Raw genomic sequence first — 24,801 nt, forward strand, 5'->3', positions numbered from 1 at the left:
GATCAGGCAAGAGCCTCAACATGATGCTGAAAATCTCAACTTTCTCATCACATCACATTGTAGCAGCTGCGAGTTTGGGTTTACTAACTTTAATCATATTAGACAGCAGAACATACTATCAAATAATCAAATATAGCATAATAAAATACGTAAAATTTACTTGGGCGTAAATATAAGATGTCAAGTTAGCATTTCGTAATTATTTGAATACGCTAAAAAATTGAGATGACTCCGTGTGTCGTAATATCTAATTCTAGTAGCGAGATTCAACCGGAAGAAGTTATAAAAGGTAAGATTTTGAAATTGGGGGTTTCACTCCAGTAGTGTACCAAGACCAAGATTGCTCAATTTGATGAATGATTTGAGTTTTGATAATTAACTCATGAAAATGGGCATTATGTTTTGACATTTTGTTGTTGCAAGGTATTCTTGAGGAGGATGTGCTTCCAGAACCGTTGCTTATTCTTCCAGAAGTTCGTGGATATTCGTGGCATATCAACACGAAATACTATGAAGCAGATATCCAGGTGTGTTCCCTCGACAGAAAGTCGATTGGAACGGAGGAATTTGCAGAAGCCGTGAACGCCTTCATTTTACCATTTGATAGCAAGCTGGTAAGTTGTGTTGTGACAGATTTTATAACAGTCTTCAATTTAAAATATACGGAATAATAAACATCCAATTACGGTCAATTTTTTCCCTTTAGGGTGATGGCTTAAAAGTTGCTGAGCAATGGTTGACGTTCATTGAAGAGCTGGACCCTGAGATCAAAATCCTACTTTGTAACTATTGTACCGACGAAGTGAATCTAGCAACAGCAGTTAGCAAACTTGATGGTAAATTTATGTTGTATCGCATCATGTGATTAATGTCAAGGACAAGTGTCGCTCCATTAGCTCGGTTTATATAAGACGGTGTTAAATGCACTTATTGACAGACTTTATTTCTTTTAGCTCAAACTTGGTGTGTTAAAAATGGGTTTGAACTGGTCGAATTGAACCCGGTCGCTATTACGGATGAATCTGATCTTGAAGATGATTTTCCTGAAAGTACGAGCATCAAGCGTGTTATCCAATCTCTTCATGCCCATGTTTGGTCTAACCTCGTAATGAAAGGTTTATTAAGACTCTATAAATACTACTACGTAGTACTATAGTGCTGAAATTGTTGTAATAAGCAAAATTATGTGGCAGGTAATGGACATCAGCCCATTCCGTTAGCAGGTTTACAGGTTCTAAATGGATTACCGGGAACGTCGACAAATTCCAGTTTGTTGGAAGTAAAAGTTAATGGGGATTCTTGCAATCATTCCACAACTCCAAACCGAACAAAGTTAATTGCAGAAGTAAAACCTATTCCAAGGGAGCCTATTGTGCAAAGTAATGTTGCTATTGTAAATCCAACACAAATGACCTCTCCTAATTACGGTGATACTGTTGGAAGTAATGGAGCTACTGGTCCTTCGACTTCGAGTGGCGAAGGCAATTCTTTCAATCTCTCAGGTGAAGCAGATAGCAGACCTTCCCCAGTCAGGGATACTCGGCTTGGTTAGTTAATTACTATTTAACATTCATCATCACCGTACCGCATTTATTTCTTAAAAATTATTTTTAGATGCAATTTTTCAAGCCATGGAATCGATGCCAGAGGAATCTTTCGAAGAGTTGTTTAATAATTTAAATGAAATGAAAAGCAAAGCAGAAAGTCTGTCTCCAAGTCAGAGGAAGGCGTATGCAGAAAAAGTTGCTATTTCATTTTGGAAATCAGTTTCAGGTGGGAATGATTCTGAAATTGATAATATTTCTTCAGATGACGATTAATTATTGGTGGCGACGAGAATTTATATAATAGTAAGAATAATTTTTATCTTATAATAATGTTTTTGTTTTTGTGATTCAATATATTTTATATTCATATACATATACACATCAATGTGATATGCATAATAATTATATAATTAATTATATTTATAATTGGCATGCTACCTGTGCTTTGTATTCAGCAGTTTGAATTTTTAATAAAACGCAGAATCAATCTCCTCACTTTATGCGAGGCATGTGTGATTATATAATATAAAGTTGTTTAATTGCTAATGTTCATGTATAATACATCATAAGTCATATCAGTGCAGTGATGACATCGGTTCACTCCCACATACATAATTTCAATTCTGTTAATTCTTTGGGTACATTAAAACAAGAAGGATACATGAAAGCTTATAGTGACTCTGTGCAATGTACATAATGGTATTCATAAAATAATTATAATGTGGAATTTGAAGTAAATGTCAATAATATAATGTCAATAATAATTCGAATCTTTCTGTACTTGAAAATAATTATTTAAAATCTAGCTCTATTGGTATGATTAGTAAATTATTAAATGGTAATCTATATCCACCGTTGCTGTTATCCACGGATTGACTAAACCTACTCAATGCAGGATATTAATTTCAGTTATACATACGACATACATGTATTTAAATATACATAGCGTGCAGGATTAGTTATAAGTCATGCAGCTATAATTATGTTTAATTTTTATTATTTTTCTGTTGTTGTTGCTTTATCATTTCTTCCCATTGGTTGATCAGAGCAGACTGTCGTCTCCGAACAGTGGGCTTATTTATTCTGAGGACGTCTGTTGTGGTGACATCGTCGATAATTGTGAGCTTTTGTGTGGAAGAGCTCATCTGCCTCCGAAGTGCACTAGGTTTTGTTAATCCTTCCCCCTCTACGTCGCGATCTACGCCAATAGCCTCCCCTTCAATCTTATCATCTGACTTGGACAGGTCTGGGGTGGATTTCCACTTGGCTCGCAATTGTGATAGTTCTGTTGAGAAACAAAAAGAACGTTAACATAGTTGTTAGAATGAAATCCAACTTGATTCAACTATTTGAATAATTCATGGTCATCGTCATATTTAGTTTGGGACAAGGCCATCTTTTCGCGGATATTTGTTTATCAAAACTATACTGAATACTTATCAACTAATCTGCATGATTTTTAAACAATTGACATGTGTCCATGAACATGTTTGATTACGATAAAAATAATACATCAATATAAATACAAGTCTCATATGCATTCCAACACACTGGAACCATGAAATTGCATTCCTTGTTACAATTTGTTGATTTGTTTTTTTTAAGTTTAAAACAATAATACCTGCACTAAAAATATGACATCAAATAACATGTAATTCGCATTAATTTATAATTATGCGAAAATATGAAATTACTGTACGCACCTTTCTCACGCTTGCTCTGTTCCTGTAGCTCCTTCTGAATCTTATCCTGTGCCGGAACATACTTTCTCCTCGGTTTGACCTCCTCTTGCTCAACTTCACCCCCTTCCTCAGTCTCGTCAATGGACTCCACCCTGTGGACAATTTGGAGGGGGTCTGGCATCAGAGCTATCTTGTTCATCCTCATCTCCTCCTGCATCCTCTGTGGCTCCTCTATCGTAATGGTGTTCTTGTTGAAGGCAAAGCTCCCCTTCAAAATCATTCGCTCAATGGAAGTAAACTGTGCCTTGGAGAATGGGAGGGACTGGGTTTGGGTGGAGGAGAAGGACGACCCCCTTTGCAAGGAGTGGTGCGACTGAGGGGAAAATCCAGCAGGGGCAAAGAACCGCATGTTATTAACCGCCGGTGCGGAATGTGGGGCGACGGAAGAGGTTTGGAAATTTGGTTGAGGGCCGGCACTAAGTTGGCTGCTGACAGGTTCGGATGGCAATCGTACCACTGCTCGACGTGCACCAATCGTAAATTGTGACTCGTCCACTTTCTCCTCTGGGTCTGACCCATCCTGGAAAGCATCGTCAGCATCGTCCTCGTTGTTTGGCGTAGCGCTTTCAGACTCTGTCACATTTGATGCCTCGTCTGAAGCGGCGACCTATATTTTGACAATTTTAAATTTTCATTCACATGCTTATCCATTCAGTGACTGAATTTCAGTCATAAGGATTGCAGCAAGAAGGTGTTACCTCAGCAGGTTCCGGGGCACTCAATGACTTTAATCTCCCTTCTTGGAAAAGTTCCCTTTCACGCATCAAGTTTTCCTCCATCTCGCGTTTGAGTCTAGCGGTTGCCATTTCGTACTGGAGATCCTTTTGACCTGACGATCCTCCGGCAGAAATGCCATCGGTCCCGAAAATGGACTTGACATTGGCAATAACATTGCTGGCTTTACCGCTGGTTGTAATTTTCTTTGACGCTTCTTCGTGATGATTAACGATCGCCGCCTTATTGTTGGTCGGGGATGTTGGAAACGATTGTTCATCCGAATCTGCCGACGTCCCAGTGGTGGCAATTCTTTGACGACGGAATTCAGTTTCACGCTCACGTACAAGTCTGTACAAGTTAGATTTATATTTCGTCAATAAAGTTATTATTGAACTTAAAACTTCACACTTACCGAATTTCTCGCTCGATTGGTGTCTCCTTCTCCACGCTAATCATTTAAAAGTCATTTAAAATTTATCGAACAATGGTCATGAACAAGCGGTCGAAATTTGTAGATTGACATAACATTATCATGTTTAAGTCCTCATAATAATTTGCATCGATTTCATGTTTCCCATGAATCGATTGATTTTTTTGCATAAATAAAGCATAATGAATTAATTAAGTAATTTACGATTATACGTAAAAATTATTATATATTTGATTCGATATACATGCAAAAGAATCAACCAACTATGAAATATTCTGTCTTGTGTCGCCGATACTTGATAGTAATGCTTCTCCTTTAATCCACCATGAAATTAGAAAATTGTTAAATTGAAGAAGTAAGATGAAAATCACGTCTGAAGATTTGAAATATTGGGTCCAAGCAAAACTGTTTATGAGGCGTAGGAAAATAATTTCTTTAAAAGCCTACAGTTGACAGTGTGATTTAGCCCGAGTCAGGGTCAGAGTCCGCTTCTAAATTTTTGTCAGAAGACCCAACTACTATTCGTATAGTCAAAAATGCCATAATCAAATATTTCAGCTTTTCAACCAATTTAAAAATCAGTATGGGTCACCCAGTTCAATCCTACCGGCAAAAAAATTTACTCCATATTTGGGAATCTGATGTACTCCATAATTTCAGCTTTCGATAATCAGGTGAAAGTCACCCAACCCGGTCCTTCTGAATAACAATTGATCGTCTTACAACTAAAATACGACCAATTTCCTGAATGTCAGCTTTCTACGACCATTTTGAATATTCTTCATCCCATTTGACGCACTTTACATGTATATCAAATTTCAAGTCGATGCAATGAGTTTAAGGAGCGTTATCGTATACCCGACACGACGGTTCCATAAGATCGAGCTCAAAAAATATATAAAAACATTCATTCTGAGACGGTTGTAAATGCCACTGACGGTAATAAGAGTGCCAGCTATTTCATTTCATGGGTGGTGGTCGTGGTGCCACATTTATACGGCTGTTAAATATTTCCTCTCCCTAAACCTCTCCCTCTCACAAAAATTAGCTTCAGTTGTTATCGCATTGGAACTTATTTATGTGCTTCACCTCAATGTCTTTTCAAATACAAATACAAAAGTACATCAGCTCGTTACAAATACGCAAGCATACGTACATATATATGTGCATATGCATGTGCATACCCATATGTACGATTGAGCAGTGTGGTCAGCATTTGAACACGAGTTCGAAATGACAACAGTTCAATTTCAAAAGAATTCAAATGAAAACGCTTTCGTTTTTTGTTGTGCTTCGCCAACCTCAGCTTCGAAACTAATTCCATATTATCAAATGTGTTATCAAATGTTGGGCACTTCAATGCATGACTTATTACTCTTTTATTAAGCTACACATTACGCTTAAAGAGGGTCATTAGTATTCTCCCATTTACAAGCTTTAATCACATACTTCCATGGTCCACGTGAACAGAAAGTTGAGAAAAGTGTGTATCAATTTGCCTCAATAATATGTTTGTCACTCACAAGATCAAAAAAGAAGATGGGTAACAGTAAACCCTACATGAGATACGTATGTACATGCATATGAATGTACATGTACATATATCTAATAAAACTAATACCAAATTTAAAACAATGTAGGTGGATATACGTATGTTGTTATATTTCATACATGGTTAATTGTGCATGTATGTGCAGCCTTCTAAATACTTAAGTATAATGCTGTATGTAATAATGAGCATCATGCAACGGTCAGTGAGGTACCAGTGACGGGGAAGCGGAACTTCTGCCTGGCAAACCCGATATTCGGTTTCCCCAGCACTTTTAAATAGTTTAGATTTCCCTCGAACCACAAATTTTGATTTCATAAAATTAAGAAAAATTTGGTAGGAAATTCTAGTTTTCCCAAAAGTAACCTCAAGACGCAAAGATTTTATAAAAACTTTCCAATTTTGTACAGGTCTGAAGGTTCCGAAAATGAATGATTTATTTAAGTTTGGCTCTGCGAGAAAGCAAAAAAGTTTGGAGGAACCGGTACCCAAAAATTAATTTCCAGGCGTTATAATTATTTAACCCATAAAATATATGTACAACGTATGCTGCTTTGGAAAGAATAACTACGCAGGAAAAAACAGAGCTAAAAGTTCAAGGGAATGAGGACCTGGAAAATCCTGCAACAGTGGGTAGGATTCCCCCTAACTTAGGATTAGTGCTGGGGAGACCAAAGTTCTGTTTCCCAGGGCAAAGTTCCGCTACTTGACTGACGGTACATGTTTTAGAAAGGCAGAAAATATTTACCTGAGTTCAATGGATTTAACTTCTTCCTCAACAATGGGTCGGACCTTAACTCCAACCTTGCCCGAGGTGGTTCCACTCGAGGGGGCTTCATCCTCATCCGTGAAACTACCCGCCGTCATCAACGATGAGGAAGTGATGATCTGATCTTGCACCACCACCACCTTGTTATCCCCCACTTCCGCTGGGTTGAAGGACCCACCGGTTCGAGGCGGTGACCCTGAGCTCCTCTCTCGCTCCTCACTCTTGTCCCTCCCGTTGCTGTCCGCTGGGGTCACATTTCCCGAAGAGTTTGAGGTGCGAGAGAAGGTTTCCACCATGTCGACAGCAGAGTCCGAGTAGTCGTCAGAGTCCGCCTGAGAGGACCCTTCCTCCACAAAGTCCTCACTTTCCCCCTCGTAGTCTCCCTTCCCGTCCGCAGTCCGGTTCTTCTTCTTCAACTCCAACTCTCTTGTGTGCAGATCCGAAATTTCGGCGTTGATCAAATCTAGCACTGTAGATGCCTTTTGTTTCAACTCTTTTTCCGGAATATTTTGGGAGAGTTGGGAAAAAGTTAGTTGGCGAGAAGCCGTGCTTTCACTGATTCCAAGGAATTGACCTTCGTCGCTGTTGGAATTTCCGTCGTCCTCATCTTCATATCTTTCGCCATCAGCATCCAAAACTTGGAAGCTTTCAAACCCTCCGTCCTCTTCAGCGTCAATGTCAGCATCATCATAATATTTAGAATCCTGCCGAATGAACTGATTTCTTGTTTCAGCGTCGGTCATGATGGTGGCAAGTTGGACTGATGTTTCTGATATATCACTCGTTGTGGAAGATGAGGAGGAAGCTGGCAAGTCTGGGTCGGATGACGAGTGGGAATTGGGTGAGGTTGGTGACAAAGAAGTGTCCCACAAATTCTGAGTTTCAATCAAAAGTCCACTTGACGGGGATAATTTATCACCTGACAAAATACAAAGAAAATATTCTTATCATTTTACACTAAGTATCCAACTCATTGTTTAGACTTTTATCAAGATTATACGCAAACAAGACCTTATTCATAAGGCAAATCTGAGCCTCACAATTTATTTCCGTTATGGTGAGATAGCTGCATTTGGACATGTCTCAAATGCGTGCCGTCTCAATTTCCTCTTTTGAGGTGACGAGGATTGGACTTTTATGAAAGAATGGATTCAACACCAGTCAACATCTCTGTAGCTGGGATGCTCTGGGATGTTCGATACTATTATTTCATGAATGAGAAAGTCGACCGAATGACTTTATCGTTTTATCGAGTTACACATTTTATTCGACGACTAAATCAATACAGCTTAAAATCAGAATCACACAAAGTGAATCATCTCAATATCTCAACCCCTACCAAGAATTCAGGACAATCCCGTAAAAGGTGGATGATGTATTAAAGTTGTGGTTCATTTGAGACAATTGGATAACCAGCAACGGCATTTTTCTTTCATTTTTCATCTAATCAACTAATGAACATGAAAGCGCTTAATTGTTTGAATGATTGAACTGATCAATCAATGGATTCATGATGGTTTATGTACATAGATGACTGCATTCGAGCCTAGTAAATGCAATGAGCATTATCTGTTCAAGTTTCAATTTTATGTCTTTTTTTCTACGATGCATTCTTTTTTTACTGGCTGCGTTTCATTTATTAGGGTGGAACGGTTCCTACATATATATCCCAATTTAGCTCAGTCGTTCACTCATTCTCGAGTTTTCTTTTAAAAAAGTTGCATATAATACTGCATTTGAGGATGCAATACAATAAAGCTGAAACTATTACAATCTATGTGATAGTGAAAATTCCTCCAAGTGGAATTTTTTGTAATCGAGTTAAATATACATATGTAGTTAATTAAAATTCTACTCGTGCTGTTTCGCACTTTTTTTAGAGAACGCGATCAAACAAATTTCACATGCGCTTCAATAGCTTGTGTTAGTAATTGTATGAACAAATAGTATGAAAATGGGGCACCCGTGGTGCCCAAGAAAAGTTTCAGTCTTTTTTTATTATTTAAACGCTATGCATTACGTAGAGAGAGATCAACGTGTGTAATTAGCTCTAAAACGCCTCCATATTTTAACAAGCTTAGAAAATGAAAAAAAACTTACAAATCACTGGTAGAGTTTACACCAATTGCGACTGTCGCACGAAATAGTTTTCACTCACTGAACAAATTCCTAATGAGTACGAATCATTGATACAGAACTACACTTCACAGCTTCCTAATCTAACTGCTCACCTTGAATTTCCTGACCAAAGTATGTGTATAAATGCGTGGAATTTATATACGGGGATTTGTTCGTTGCGCTTTATCAGCCCATTACTGATATTCGCAACCATTTCCATAAAAATGATACAACGTAGCGACTGGTCTCACACATATTATTTATTTGCTCATGTAGGCTCTCACTATCATTTGACGACTCTGTGTGGGGGGAAGAACAATTGACAATGTCAGTCATCGCACAATTAACCTGACGCTCAGTCGACAACGCTAGAGCAGATGGTAGAGAGGTTGGAGGTGATAAGTTGTGGTGATATCGAGATTTTATTAAAAGCTATGCATGTATGTATCCATTCATCCATATTCACAGAACGCAGGCAGGCTTATTATTATTTTATCAGGAGATGATTAATGTGTCTACAACGTTATGGAACAGTTTTGAAACACAGATCTGCAATCAATAATCGTGGAAACTACTCACGTATAGCCGTGATTCATGCGCATAATGCTGTATGCATAGATATAATCCAAACCCTTGATTCAATTTGACCAGCCTATATTATGACGACTATATTTGGACTGCAAAATTGCTGGACCAGTCATAATTGTCCATCAACGGGCGAAGCTTGACCTAAATCAATATTCCATGGACTGAATCATTCAATATTATAATGTTTATCTACATACGCTACATAAATATGAGTCATCATGTGTAATTCCTATTTTGGACATAAAACACATCACCAACATGACCAGAAACTTAGGTAAACCCTAAGTATTGTACATATTCATGTGTATGTATAGTATATACCGGTGTTTGTATATTGATCACACTTCGGAAATATTGAATAACGTGTGGATGATAAAAATAATTAATATGTCAAAAGGTATGAAGCAGTGTTTATCTTTGGTGGGAGTTTAATACACTGTGACCTGGCATGACCTAGCTTTCTTTCCTGATAAATCTCAAACCGCAAGCAAATTGTAAACGAGTTTATGTTTACAGAGTAGAATAAAACAATAATGGACGTCTGCGGTGCAAATATAATAACCAATAAACCACACCACACTTCTAGGCCAGGTGTGTAATCCCTGACATTTGCTCTTTTTATATTTTGAAGCAATTAAGCACAATAGTTAAAAGAGATTTTCATGAACAATAAAAATGGAAAGATTAACGAATTGATGACTTGTTAATCGAACACGCATGGCGCATTAGCTCTGCGTTGAAAGTCATCAGACGATCAAAGCAGACGATTCAGTTTATATATTGAAAAATATTTCCAAAAATTACAAAATCGATTTGTGTTTGAAGACAGTCAAGTAATTTTGTCTATATGTTAGTTTAATAGATAAAGTGTACGGATGTACCTTTGTGAGTCCAAGTGCATATTTCTGTCTCCCAGATTTGCATTATTAAAAAATAATACTATATTTTCTATTTGGTTGAGATTTTTTATTCTTGATTTCACACCATCATACGATGTTATGTTCATATCTTGTGTAAAGAGCTGGTTACAAACCAAGCTGGGCAGACCACGACTAATTATAAAAAAGCGATAATCGCATTAAGGGATTGCAGAACTAATGCAACATGAAAACTCACTTTTCATTTTTCATCTCCATTTCACGCTTTTCATAACAAGGTGCATTTAAATCTTGTTATGGTACTGCTGTAACTCATGCTGAATTCAAAATATGATCACACTCGATACTACTCTCTGGTGGTGAGATGCTGTTTAGTGAAACCAATCCAACCAAACGTAGCAAGTGGCATTATCTATTTCTCTGTAGTCAAGAATAGATGATCTGAGATTGAGCCGATGGAGTGTGTGGCTGACCAAACGGAAATGAGAAAGGCTGGTTTCAAAGCAAATTGCACGATATTTGATTATTATTGCTGCATTGAATTGAATTTGAAGGGAAACTTCAAAATAAAACCTCAAATTAAAAAGTTCGCATCTTATCCTTAGCCAACCATTGCTTTACCATGCGCCTTGTTATGCAGTTGTCGAGTGCCACATAATGGACTTGGTCGGCAATTCGTTATACTTTTCTGTAGTTGAATATGTGGTGCTTTTGATCAAGATTATGATTGATTTCTCCTCATTCAGTCAGAGAGCTTATAGGAATAATTTTGAAGAAAGTCCAGTTTACATATTAACACTTTTAAATTTGGGGCAAGGTGGTGGTGTTATACGCAGTGCGTGATTGTACTGATGTAAGTATGTACTGATGGTCAATATGAAATTGAAGTGATTACTATTAAGAGCCCACTTCCCGATAACAATAAATATAAAGCTTTCACATTTATTCGCACGTATTTAAGTAGATTGATATTGGCAAATATGAATAATTTTCATTTTCAATTGAACTTCTTATTCTCAGATAAGTTCATCCATCATACTTAAGAAGGATGGAATCAATTTTAGTCTCGTTGATGGTGCTCGTGCTTGTAAATATCACACGAAGCACAAAGGATACAGACGTAAATACGTATAAGCCATCAGGCAATACATACATATGCAGCTTCACGCCTATTCTGCTTGGCTTAATTTGGTGAGACAGTAATAATGATGAGGTATGATTTCAAAGTGATTGGAATCAAAGTGGTTGCCTTTGGGGTTATCCTCATCATCGAACCCAAGAATTTTGTGCCAACATGCTTATTACCTAACTCATTTCTGCAATCCTTCTGCGTTGCATCCGGCATCTTATTAATTAAAAATGTACTTCATGCAAAATTGGAAGATACCCAAAATACAATGCCACGATTAAGTGCTCTTGTGACCCCTAATATGCAAGCCCTGGTTTGTTATACGTAAAGGCATAGCAAAATTGCTGGCGAAACACCATATTGTTATTGTTTGTCTCAATTATAAACCTTCCGCATTTTGAATATATACAAGGATAAGGTTATTTTTTTTTAGAAATTAATGCACGAATTTAGCTGCTGTTGCAGGTATGTACTACAGATATGTGTCCATAAAAGTAAATTATGCAGGATATCTGTCTGAATAAACGATCGTCGGCTGCTGCTGCATCATTATATGAACAAGTTCAAGTTAAATCATTCCACGAAAGCACTTACTTTTTATCCATCACAAATGCGAATAGCGTAGGTGGAGATGAATGAATATTCCACGTGTAGAAAACCCAAGGTACAAACCTCACAATTTGATAAACGCTTCTGTTTGGGGACAATAATTAAGCAGGAATCTGTCTATAATTTCCACCGCATTTTTGTTGGAGGATTATCCCACTGCTTCAGATTAACTAGTTACGTAAACCTTACACACACCTTGATTTGAAAATGTGTTAACAGTTGAACAATGCACAAAGCGTTGAATTGAACGAGCCATGCCGTGCTGCAGAATGATGTCTTCTGTGCCTTACAGGTTTTAAGACTAAACCACACTCGGAAGGAACAAGGAAATCTCACAGCAGCAGCCAGGTAAATTTTCTTCATAGTGAATGCTTAGGAGGGGCGTTAAAGCCATTATACCTCTCTTGCAAAGGTTCATCACTATACTGACAACAATGGGCAGCAATGTACGTAACCCTCATATTTACTTGGGATTAGTTTGATGGGATGTGAGCAGTTCTTTCGTTCACTACGAATTTGCAGGTGAATATGGAAAGACAAGCAAGATTGAGAGGATCTTTACTTCCCAACACTGAAGATGCAATCTTTATATGTATCACGTATGAGGTGCACTTGTTATGATATGACATATCGTAGCAATGCTTGCTTATATGTTTACCCAGCAAATGCATACTAATTATGCACATAAACAGGTGCCGTAATTTCCAGTTAAAAGTATTACACATCTCAGAAATGAATCAGGTAACTAATTATTTGAGACATTTTTAAGATGAATACCCAACAATCGGTTGTGGGTTCGTCTCTGGTTTAGTTTAGTGAAGTACTTACTTAAATCAGTGTTTTCTCGTTTTTCCCATTTCGCCTCAGCCTCCTAAGAATTCTACGAAACTTACTCATTATTTGGTAGCATGAAGTAAAGTAAAAATAAGGAAAATGTATTTCCCGATGATGATATGACCCAACGAATGAATTCTTGAACTATTTGTTAGTAGGATGCTACATATATGTCACAACATACGGATATATGCACATATTTAAGGGTGGATCAACATTCTCATCCTCACACCCTACACTTTCCTTTCTTGTACAATGCTCAGCGAAAATTCCCCATCTCATGAAAACTGTCAATTTCTACGACTTTACTCTAATTTTATACACAACTGATAATAAATAGAAGTCGTGACTCGTGACATTTGCTCGAACCTAAACAAATAGATCTGGGTCTCCCAAAACTTTCAAATCTCTACCAAACTATGCAGCAAACTGAAATCGGTATCCTTAAGTACAATCACAAACATACATCTTCCCTCCGCACATAGTAAAAATGCCTGCCGAAATAACAAGTACTTGGAAAATGCTGAATTTTTGCTTTCATAGTAAAGACTTATTTTTTACTTTATTCAAAAGTACAAATTTAAATTCAAATTTAGACTAATTTGACAACAATTGACAAGTAATTTAATTCGTGTCCTGTCAAAAATTTAATCAATCCAATCCACGTTAAAAGTCTCGAAAGCCCGATAGAGGTAAACCTATTTTGAATTTAGTACACGTCAATTCCTTGTATTTTAATTGGTATGATAATGCAAACCTGTCGTTCGCACACTCGTCTACACTCATCTTGAAAACTGACAATGCTTATAATTAGCAACATCATTCAGATTTTCTTGCCTTTATGTATTGATGGGTGACTGTATATATTATTAACAAGTAAGATTTACCCATCTTAAAAACCAATGCAAGTTCAAAGCCCAAAACTGCTCAGTTAGTCTCATATATGCAGAATATTCAATTTATAAAAATACGCAACAATCTATAGTCTCAGCAAACATTTACCTTGCAAGTCAAGTACAATCTCATTAAAAAATTAAAAACAGAAATGTCTTTCTTCAAGCCCAAGTAGAAGAAAACTAGGACGTGCAATTTTATTTAACGTTATTTTTAATATTAAAATGCCTTAATGATTATGTTCAGCTACTTGCAAGGGCCGCGGAACCATGAGCACAGTTTGAGGACTGTATTCATAATTGCGAAATATGTAAGAGGGGTTTAATAACATTGGAAGGTTAAGCAAGACTAGTATTTCTGTAGGGACAATGTCCCCAGGTTCCATGGCCCCTGTATCCTCGTACATGCACTACATGCATATACCCATTCATCCATCCTGCGACTTTGAAACAACTTGGTTGGCTTGTGTCTGTAGTGCGTATGTAGACAGAATCTAATTTCCTGTCATTTTCTTATTCATAAATTAATAAGACGGCTCAACCAACAACGGCTGAAAGAAAAGTCAAGTTTACGTTATATCCGGAATCTAATTATATTCAAATATTTTAATTTATAGTTTCCTCATGAAGATAGCTAACTAAAGAAAAGCCAATTTGCAAGACGTCAGTGTACACTAACATGTTTGCGAGACTTGTCTTCAAATAGATTCACAGTTGGTTTCTTCCCTGTCCATGAATGACACTGCAGAAAGAAACGTCGTTCCAGTAGTCGGTAATCAGAAGATATTAGTGTGTCCCTAATTTTCAATCATGTTTCTATATGATTGAAGGTATCCATGAATGAATCGCAATCCATTAAATATATAATTGCGATAATTAAACGGAAGATTTAATTAATTAACCAACGAGTGATAACTTTTTATTCTAACTTATAATATTTTTGAATGATTTCTTGTTTTGTAGCCTTTAATGTCAATCATCTACCCGTTGTCCCATAAGAACTGAGCAATTATCAATTCATAATTACGGCCAATAGTTAAACAATAGCATTACGCAACAGCTACCAGAAGCTCTGCAGAATGGCATATAGGTAATTTGTGCGGCTTCCACCTACGACTTTGCCGGTCAGTCAGTGGTAACAGACCAGAGAACCTTCGTTGTTTATAAAATGAAAAATCCATCAAGGTCCATAAATCATAACTACCGTTTTGTATGTACAATGCATATTACTGGCTTTCTTAACCAAACGAGTGAATTAGGATAAAGATGTTCATAGTCTTCTGCTCGTTCTTAATTAAAAAATTGCAACTCAAGATTTTGAGATGACTGACATTTGGATGTTAAATCGTGAGTTTACGTCGTGCTAGCTGTGTCCGAAATTATTAACTTTTTTAAAGAAATTCTATCAAAGTAAACACCATTATACTCCATTGTACTACTGTCTTTTCCGTTTTAAGGGCACGTGATTACAACCGTTATTTCGGTAGCAATAAATATTTTTTATTTGTACATATTGTCTGCAAGACGCGTATGTTCGAACCGGTGTGTGCTTTTCTAATAACACTTTATCATTTTAGCACCAACTAGGCGAACCACACCACAACGCCAACGCCACAGGGAATACGGACAGCTATATCTTTGATTTTATTCGATTTTCATTAAAATCTAGACCAAACTGAACAGATATTTGCATTGAAGGTTTGACAAAAAATGTGTCGAGAAATTACAGGGAGTGCATATTCACTAGTTGAAGATTTTATAGTCCGGTCGACGCTTCTCTCCCACTCAGCAGAGTCTGGTCGTCGTTATTTAAATTCCTTCCTTTATAATCATAGCGTGAGATAAGGAGATGGATGAAAAAGTGATTTTTGCAGAACTGCGCGGTGACAATGACATGATTCATAAGCATTTATTAAGCAGAGGGTTGAGGACAATGTCACTTTGTTTACTTGAAGAATATGTATCTTTAAAAGGTTTCATCCATTATAATTTTTTAGATGGTACGATAATAATTTCCAACAGAGTTATGTAATTTCGGGGCATTGTCTGCCCCCCTCGAACTGCAATGACTAAAAACGAGCATTGCAAAGTTAAATGACACAGCGTGGTGTACAACTTGAACTATTTGAATTCAATTAAAGTTTGACTAAACCATTTCTTCGAATTAGACATGGACACAGTAATTGTAAAAATATGACATACTTTTGTCAAGTTGGTCTTTGAACCTGTGAGGTGTGGCTGGCTGCAATTTCCATGCTCAATTGTGTCATACATAAAACGTGAATAGCATAAATCGAGTTCTTTTCGTTTGCTCCAACTTGAAAATGTTTAATTATGGCATTGGTAAACTTGATACACGACGATCAAGTAATAAATTCTGAAATTGTCAGTGTCTCATAAGATAAAATAACAAAACTTAACAAAAAACACTTCAAGTTTTTCTGCAAATCTTTTTGTGGAACTTATGCTTTGAATTGGCATTAGACACCACAAATTACATATCAGTATCATGGAAATTATTATCGGCTCTGAGCATCAAGAGTCGTGCAGTGGATATTAATGTTGGAACACATACTTATCAAAAGTACCAACTTGGTAGAAAATTAGTTTTATACGCAAAAACTCAGAATTTGATGACAAGAAATGCAGAGCACATGTTTTTATGAGCAAAATTTTGGTGTAACGGTATCAATATTCCACTCAGGTAGCTTTCATGAAGGAATGAATATGCTGGGTAACCACCATCATACTTATTGTTATGCTTACACGAGAGGACAAAAGTTTGATGCTGAATTAATTTGCAAAAATCCCACGCAAGCACATTTCATTCGTTCACTTAAAATTGACTATCAACCTTAATTTTAAACAACTTTAATCTTGAGATTATCTTTTGCCAGGTGAAGAATTTTAAGTTGTATCCTAGATCTAAATTCTACTTCCATCTCGATTCTCCCGACGACCTACCTACCTGTCCATCAGCAAAATATTTCTATTGACAGATTCGTCACACCCCAATCACTTTACCAGCAATTGTACTACAGCAATCCGTCCGTGCTGTTCTGTACATTCCCACTTCCCACCAGCATTGCTGAGCTATTTTATGGCCTGGGTATACATAGCATGGCTGACATTTCCACATCCACTCATCAGATCGGATCACACTTCATGGAATAATAAGGTGCGTGAAATTTGACCAAGAAGTTGTCAACTTGAATTTGGATGCAGTGCAGCATGAAGTGTTGAATAAGATGTAATCTTAATGAATCCCATGCAAAAGTTCATCTTAACAGCTAGATTTATATGCATACATGCCCTCGTGTATATCTGCGCTGTTTTGCATTTTGTTATTCATCCAGTCACCGTGAAAATCAATTTAAACTAGCAATTTGATAAATTCTCAATACCAACAGCAATATACAATGTGCATACATATAAACTTATGTTTGACCGACATTTTCAAGGAGAGAAACAACCTTAGAATGCTTTTCTAAATTACATCAGATTTGGTGGGGCTTGCTTCCTGTCAATTAATTGATCACTTTATATTATTTCGTTTGTGTTCAGATAATATGAATTATAATGCCGTGTTAAAGTTGTTTACAATTTTCGTCCAGCTTGAATTTTAAAATTGTCACCATCAAAACTTGAGGAATTCAGCAATGATATGTCATGTCACCAAATTGACATGGGTACGATATATGCATACATTTTGTGCATATGTATAGAGTGCTAGTTTTATTCTATTTACAATTGTCACTTTCAGTTAAACACCGTGTAATTAGTGCTACGTATGATATATTTACATATGCACTTATCCTTTGTGCAATTCTAACTTGACTATTATTATACATGAGAAAATAAGTTTGGCATTAATATAACTCAAGAAATTGTATGTAACCTTATAATTGGCTATTATCACGTTCTACTAATTTCCTAAGTGTTGTTGGCGTCATTATGCTCCACTCTTAATTTTTGATGGTATCAGCATGCATTGGTCGGAGTTTTAGTTTACATACATATTAACACAAAGTATGTACATATACTTTGACGACAATCAATTTTCGTTGATCAATGCCCGATTTTTGCTAACATTTTCTTCAGAGGCTTGGAACATGCCATTAAAATTTTGCAAGTCCATATGACCTCAATATTTTATCACATGTAAAACAGCATTTGCTTGAATAAACCCAAATTCTTATCGTTGATTTTAAATTCCATTGGTTGAAATAATTTTCGATGAAATGTCGCATAAATTATTATTTTCTCTTTCAAAGTTTAATTGATATTAAACGGCACGACAAAGCAATTCCATACTGTTTGGCCCTTATTGTTGCTCCTGTAGCCCATGGTGTCTATTATGGTGTCAGGTCTCGGTGACAAATGTGCAGCAGTAAGTCTAATTTTATGTCACGTTGTGTCAAGATAGATCATTTGAAAGGATGCTCACAATTTATGTTACAACGCACGTCTTTAAGAATGCACTACTATTATATTTATTATTTGGGTTCGGTCTGCTAATCAAATCAAGATTTGGTACAAGCAATAAGAACATGAAGCATAAATCGGTGACTTATGATTTTTGTGTCACGTTGCGATTATTTACCCAACGTGCCGTGTATCTGATCTGATGCCTGAGATAAAAAACATTATATAGAACATTGACAAGAATTTAAAACTGTTTCTTTACTTGGACTCCATTTATTTCAAATAACACTGATCCGTATTACGCAATCAGTAATTTCAAGTTATTAATAAATAGATATTCCCCTCAATGTCCATTGGGAACAATTTATTTCTTACTAAATAAATTTTATCCATCATCATATGCATACTCATTGCAAGACAAGAATCTTCAATAGAAGCCTGCAAATGGAATTGAGCTGTAGTTTTGAACAGCTTTCTGCAGTACAGAAAATCTCACAAGTCTGTTATACGTCAATAATGAAAATGTTGAAAATCGTCAAATCTTTTATTAATGAAAAAATCAATTTTCTTAGACCTGCGAGTCTTTCGCCATATTGTTAGTATATTTCTAATGTGCTTTTTGTATATTCAAAAAGTGAGTGAATTAACTACGGCGGTGGGACCATTAAATAGTAATTCTGGTACACCCATTGACAAATGCATACATATCCGCCAATTAAAAATTAATTTCAAAAAGAGTATGACAATTAAACTAATTGCAAAAAAGAACAGAAATTAAAAAAAAATCAAGGCAAACAATTTCTACCGGGAGGCTCACTAGCTAATCAATTTTTGGAGATATCAAGGGTAGCACACATTATTCACTCGGTCAGTAGGATAAGAATATTTTCTACAGTACATGCACAAATAATACTAAGAAGTTATCTATTAATTTTCTGAAATTTCTCAGCTTGACGTTTGTATCTGTGATTCTGTAATATTTTTGAAGCTTAATTTAACAGATTTTGGTTCAAATCTTAAGGAATGTTCTAATGAACTATTTTATCTTATTGTTGAGCCTTCACAGCCTAACGATTTAATTAATATCTTTCTACCTTCACTAATGAAGGAAACATTTTTTTCGGAATATAGTTCTAACCGTTAATCATGCATGTTGGTGTAAAATGGTTACATACATATTTAAATATATCGCACATGAGTATACATGCCACAAGAATCCATAATTTAATTGGTAGAATCAAGCACCACTAGGAAATCAGGCATATTTTTATAGCAACAATTTCATATAAATGTTCATTGTTCTTGACCACAAACGCCGAAATAAGATACTACGTAACAAAAAGCCACCGGCTCTTTTTCCTGTTCGTGTAAAAATAAGACAAATTTAATTATTGTCATCATTTCTAAATACTAGTGGCACAAAATCAGAAATCATAAAATAGTACATTTCGGAGATGTTCTACATCTGTCAACAGGCGGAGAAATAATTGGTTGAAAAATTTTCAACGTTACGCGTATTCGTTATGCGAATTTTTACGTCTATGCATTTTGGTTTTTGTGACTTCACTTTATAAGATTCTTGGGATGATGTCAAAGCTATCTAATTTATTTTATAATACTATGCTTGCGTACTTTTGTAGGGATTCAAAGGAAATTCACACAACGGCACCAAGATTTAAATATTCGTGAAATTATTAAATGTGTTTGTTTGTGGATTTTACTAAATCTTATTCCCATTGCATTATAAAATATTCCACCACTACAAATTGAAAATTGTAGAAAGCACAAGTAAGCTCACAAAAAATGCAATCCTTCATCAAAAGAAGATGACAATTCATTCTCATGCATATGCATTCAACCCATCTTTGTGCAAATATTTGGGCACAAGAATATTAAATCAAAAGCAAATTTCACCTCAACTTATGTATTTGTTTCATACCTTGAATCGATGCGGTGGGTGTCATTAAGCTGGTAGCCGACATTTTTATTGTGCTGCTTTGTTGCTTAACGTTGTCCTCTTCAGAGAAATGACAATGTTTCCCTTGCGGCTTCTCGATTATCGAGCTTTTCTCACACGGCCTCCCACCACTACTCCCAATAGTCAACTTGCTATCAAAATTTTCCAAATCAAAGCTAGTGGCAGAGCAGCAATAACAATCAGTTCCGCTCTTTTGTGCAGACGCTGATGAAGACAAAGCGTCGTTTCTCGGTTTCCCTTTGTCTTTGGGAGTGTGGTGAGTAACAAGAACACTGCTGTCATCCAAATGCACAGTTCCCTTTTTCAGAGACCGGTACCAATCTGCCCAGTTCAAGCAACCGAGATGAGAAGAAGGCTCATCAGGATTTGTGGTGCTTTGAGTACTGCTGAGATTCTCCGCAATGTGTGAACCTTCTTGCTCTTTCTCGTCAATCAGGACCGGATACGAGGTTGGGGTAGATTGGGTGGAATCAATGACACTGATTGTGAGAATTGATTTTTTTCTGGTCTGCAAATCAATATGTGGGAAATCCGTCAAATTGATGAACTCTTTCTGATTTCGAGATATATCTCCTTCGGTTTGATCTTTATCCACGCTCACGTTCGTAATAAAGTTGTTGCTAACTTGCTCCTTTTCCTCGACGACGACACTGCTACTGTTCACGTTCGTGTCTTGGGTGTCAAGACTTTGAGACGCGTAGGACAGAGTAATTTTCTTCGCAGGTTTTGCCTTGGAGGTGGCTCGAGGAGGTCTGCAAGGTGGATTTTGTTGGGCTGCCGTTGAAATGAATCTCTGCTGCTGCTGCCGTCGACTCTCACTTTCCTCCTCAGAAGATGAAGAAGAAGAGTTGGAAGAATTGGTACAAGAGTAGCAAGAATCTTCTGATGCAGAAATGGGCTTCTTCTTATTATTAGAAGTAACAGGGTTAGTAGTTACGGTGTCCTCCTTGGCAAAAATAATAACCTCCTCACAAGTTGAATCCATGCTAAATCCACTCTCCGTCTCAGAATCTTCAGATTTTGCAGACAACTCTGCATTATTTCCGTTACTCATCACCTCTTTGTCGTCCTTATCACTGTTCATATCAACATCGGAACTCCCACTATTCGAGGGAGAATTAAGCCCTATGTTGGCATTTGCATAAATTGAGCAGTGCTTGGATTTTTCCTTTGTTAGGGATAAGTCAACTTGTGACACAAAATTTTTGGTAGCGAGAAAAGATTGCAAAGATGAGACAATATTTGTGGAAGCATTAATGTGAGCGTTGTCATCAGATTCTCGTCTTGTTCTCAACGATCTATTCTCGATATTTTGGCTCTGATTCCGTTTTAGCAGCCTTGTAGTTGGGGTTCCAGACTTTTTGCCTCGTTTGTCAAGTCGAAGATATATGTCGTCCACTTTGGATATTAAGTCGTCGGAGTTTATGTTTACATCATCAAAGTCAAGATTGTTCAAACTGCAGGCCGAGTTGTTGCTCAACTCCCCAAAGCTAAAACTTTGGCTTCGACCACCTACGACGATCTTTTTAGAAAGATTAGCCTTTGCTTGCTGTGCAACCTGAGCTGCAAAATTAGCCATACCAAGTCTGATATTGTTGTTGGCTTTATTACTTTCGATGTTGTTATTGTTGTTGTCGTCAATTACAATTTCCGGTATTATCCATTGATTTGAAATTTTTACATGATCCAAATTTTTTGAAGCAGAATCATAATTTTTTGTTGCTTGCTGTTTATTAGCAAAGTAGTAATCTTTACCATCTCTATTCGAATTTGGAGAAAAATCTGCATATTCAACTCGATTGTTTTGTGGTGCATTAGAGAATGAGGTGGATCGATTCAATTCTCTGTTAACTGGTAGCTGGTACACGTTCTCGCCTACGTTATAGGTTGGAAGTAAATTAAGTCGAACTTTCTTTGGGGAAAGTTTCGGTTTCAAAAGGGAATCCATGTCGGTATCATCTGCACCTTCAAAGACTTTGGATTTTTCTCTAATTTCTTCGTAGATCGGTTCAGTAGTTTCGTGGTGCTTGTCTTTTCTGTTACTGAAATTCTTGAAATAGTTGAGGATAATTTCCTTACGTTTCTCTAAAGTAGGGCAGTTCCAAGAAACATTTAAAAGGGGATTAGACCGAGATAGCTTAACGGAAGGACAATTTTCCAATTTTGGAGGACTCGGTATGCGAACAGGTATGGACTTATTCATGTCCATTCTTTTCAGACTGGATGGGGCAGGATTTGACTTTGTTCTTTGCAGAGTTGATTTTCCTGTAAAATTCCCAATGTTTCTGGTGTCCATCCTTTCATTTAATGTCCCTTCAGTAGTTTGAATGCGAGTAGTCGTGGTGGGTTCATAATGAAATGTCGAATGACTGGATTTGGAGGTTTTTAAAATTCCTTGAGGTCTACCATCAATCATGTTATTTCTCGATTGTGCAGTCGGACTGCAACTCCTTGCACGCTGTATTTGATTCTTATTTGCTTTATCAGCAAAGATAACCACACGACCAAATGCAGGCCGCGAGTTATCTCTCCTCTTGTTCTCCACTAATTGAGGGATGGCAATTGGAATCAAAGGAGTACTTTCGTCATCTGAGTCTTCTTCCTATTACATGAATAAACAACATGATTACGGTTACGTATAAAGGTAAAACCTGCATTTGTATGTACATATGTATCTACGTATGTAAATAGGTACATATATCTAGCATATGCGTATATTCTCTGGTTTCCTAATATGCATGCACTGCCGTATTGCAATAACAACTCGTAAAAAGCTCAATTAGCACCCAATTATCAGTGTGAATGAAATAAAGAGAAATGAAACATGGAACAGTAGAAAAAGAATGTGACGCGATTATTTACGACCATTCCTCTAATTCAAACATGTGACAAATAGCATGACAAACACGAGCAAGAGAAAGCTCTCTGTTAAAAATAAAATTGACTTTTGCTTTTCGAAAATTAGTGCTAGTGTTTAAGAAGCTATGCTAACGCTCAGCTTGGACGATACTTGTCAAATAACGCTTGGCAATTGAATAAATCTACGCCAAGTTACCAATTACCTGTGAGATTGGCTTTAGTGGAAACACAAGGATGGATTTGTTCAGATTCATAATTTTGCTTGAATTATCGTTGCCCGTTGGGCAAATATGAATTATTTTGATTTTACTTTTTGAATTAGCTAAAAAATGTTCTGGTGGTCAGTCTTTACTTCGAATGTGTATGTACTGGTTTGGATGGTGGTGATATGGTAAAATATACTGATGTTTGCTGACAGGATGATAAGCATTGTTGGTCCCTTTTCGTGCAGAATTGAATTTATGATTTGTAATTTAAGAGGTAACAATTTGCAAATTATGTGCTAGCAGTAGCATGACCATTATTTGGTTCGCAAAAAATGCACTCATATCCAATGACTATCTTCCACCATTTTTGACTTCAAAAAATCTTTTATGTTTCATAAACAGAATGCATAAAACATATTTAATACCTTTTTCTAGCCTTCAGTATGGACCGTCTTATGAACTAACCAAGTCACCAAGATTCTACAGCCCAAGAAGTAACGCCATCAATCAACTCATTGTGGCATTATGGCTATTAATTTACACAAAGAAGCCGCTCAGCACATTCTTAAAATCATTTTAAATTCTCAATCTAGGAATCAGTTTGCCGAAGCTATAACCGCAGAAAGTCAATATTTGTACTTCTCAGTGTACCCGGTGTGAAATTCATGACGATTATGTATGCACAGGCAATGGCTATTTTTACTATTATGCATGACGACGAGTAACCGTCGAGTATCGTTTAGAGAAATTACGAAGGCTTGCAATGAAATAAATACAAATTAGCCGAACCTTTCCATAACCACGGCCTACCGAAGCAGTGGGTCCGGGGTCCAAATTCTCGTAAAGGTTTTGGTTCTCATATTGATAGCAAATCTGGTTCCTTGCAGGCTTATTATTCATTGCGTCATGACTGCTCGATCGCCGAAAAAGAAGTTGGCTTAACTTTTTTGACTTGTATGACATTTCGCACTGCTGCTGCTCTGCTGTTTTCTGATTTACCCTGCAAATAAATAAGTCAATATTATGCAAATCATTGTGACAGACATGGATTTATGATAAAGATTTCACTTTTGGCAGTTCACCCCAATTACATGTACAACAAATCCCCCAAACAATCAACAAAGCAATTTTATAACTCGGCTTCAAACATTCAGAGTAAGATAAGTATTTTCCTTTGATGTACGCAATATGAACAAGTAGCAGTAACCAAAACCATGATTCTGAACATGCATTGTTGTGCATATGATTGTTGTCATCATCATCTAAATCTCACACCACCAGCCAATCTGTGCAAATCAAATACAAACAATTCAATGCGTCGCTATTTTCAAATGGACGCAATGTGCATGCATTTTACACTTTTTAATTGAGGTGTGGATGCGGATTAATTGTACGTCATCGTCTTTGTGAAATACTTGCGTCGTACACAGAGTGATGTGGCGCAAGTGAGCTCGTGGTAATGGGTGCATCCCCACTTATGATATTTAAATACTCGTAAATTATGCATTGTTAAGTTGCACTTAATTGTGG

The 24,801-nt window shown here is 36.7% G+C and overlaps 2 protein-coding genes across 2 annotated transcripts; one reads left to right on the plus strand and one right to left on the minus strand.

The window, feature by feature from the left end:
* Positions 1-82: 82 nt before the first annotated feature.
* Positions 83-2,068, plus strand: LOC110846806 (alpha- and gamma-adaptin-binding protein p34). Its single transcript, XM_022093649.2, has 6 exons — positions 83-289; positions 424-614; positions 707-836; positions 954-1,115; positions 1,194-1,547; positions 1,615-2,068. The coding sequence occupies exons 1-6, from the start codon at positions 226-228 to the stop codon at positions 1,818-1,820; spliced, it is 1,107 nt and encodes a 368-aa protein (XP_021949341.1). The 5' UTR covers positions 83-225; the 3' UTR covers positions 1,821-2,068.
* On the minus strand, positions 2,064-24,203 carry LOC110843717. The gene is made up of 7 exons (XM_035848415.1): positions 24,061-24,203; positions 20,168-22,808; positions 6,734-7,673; positions 4,419-4,454; positions 3,988-4,354; positions 3,251-3,896; positions 2,064-2,832 (listed from the first exon to the last, which is right to left on the minus strand). The coding sequence occupies exons 1-7, from the start codon at positions 24,169-24,171 to the stop codon at positions 2,534-2,536; spliced, it is 5,040 nt and encodes a 1,679-aa protein (XP_035704308.1). The 5' UTR covers positions 24,172-24,203; the 3' UTR covers positions 2,064-2,533.
* Positions 24,204-24,801: the final 598 nt, after the last annotated feature.

This window comes from Folsomia candida, unplaced genomic scaffold (genome assembly GCF_002217175.1).
Source record: "Folsomia candida strain VU population unplaced genomic scaffold, ASM221717v1 Fcan01_Sc001, whole genome shotgun sequence".
NCBI lineage: Eukaryota > Metazoa > Arthropoda > Collembola > Entomobryomorpha > Isotomidae > Folsomia > Folsomia candida.

Bases quoted from the DNA above. Each gene is read 5' to 3' on its own strand.
- LOC110846806 (XM_022093649.2), top strand. From the start codon at position 226: ATGACTCCGTGTGTCGTAATATCTAATTCTAGTAGCGAGATTCAACCG. The intron at 615-706 runs GTAAGTTGTGTT...TTTTCCCTTTAG, and splicing joins TACCATTTGATAGCAAGCTG to GGTGATGGCTTAAAAGTTGC. The intron at 1,548-1,614 runs GTTAGTTAATTA...AATTATTTTTAG, and splicing joins AGTCAGGGATACTCGGCTTG to ATGCAATTTTTCAAGCCATG.
- LOC110843717 (XM_035848415.1), bottom strand. From the start codon at position 24,171: ATGAATAATAAGCCTGCAAGGAACCAGATTTGCTATCAATATGAGAAC. The intron at 7,674-20,167 runs GTATGAAACAAA...GTATTTTGTCAG, and splicing joins ACCCACCGCATCGATTCAAG to GTGATAAATTATCCCCGTCA. The intron at 4,455-6,733 runs GTAAATATTTTC...TTAAATGATTAG, and splicing joins GTTAAATCCATTGAACTCAG to CGTGGAGAAGGAGACACCAA.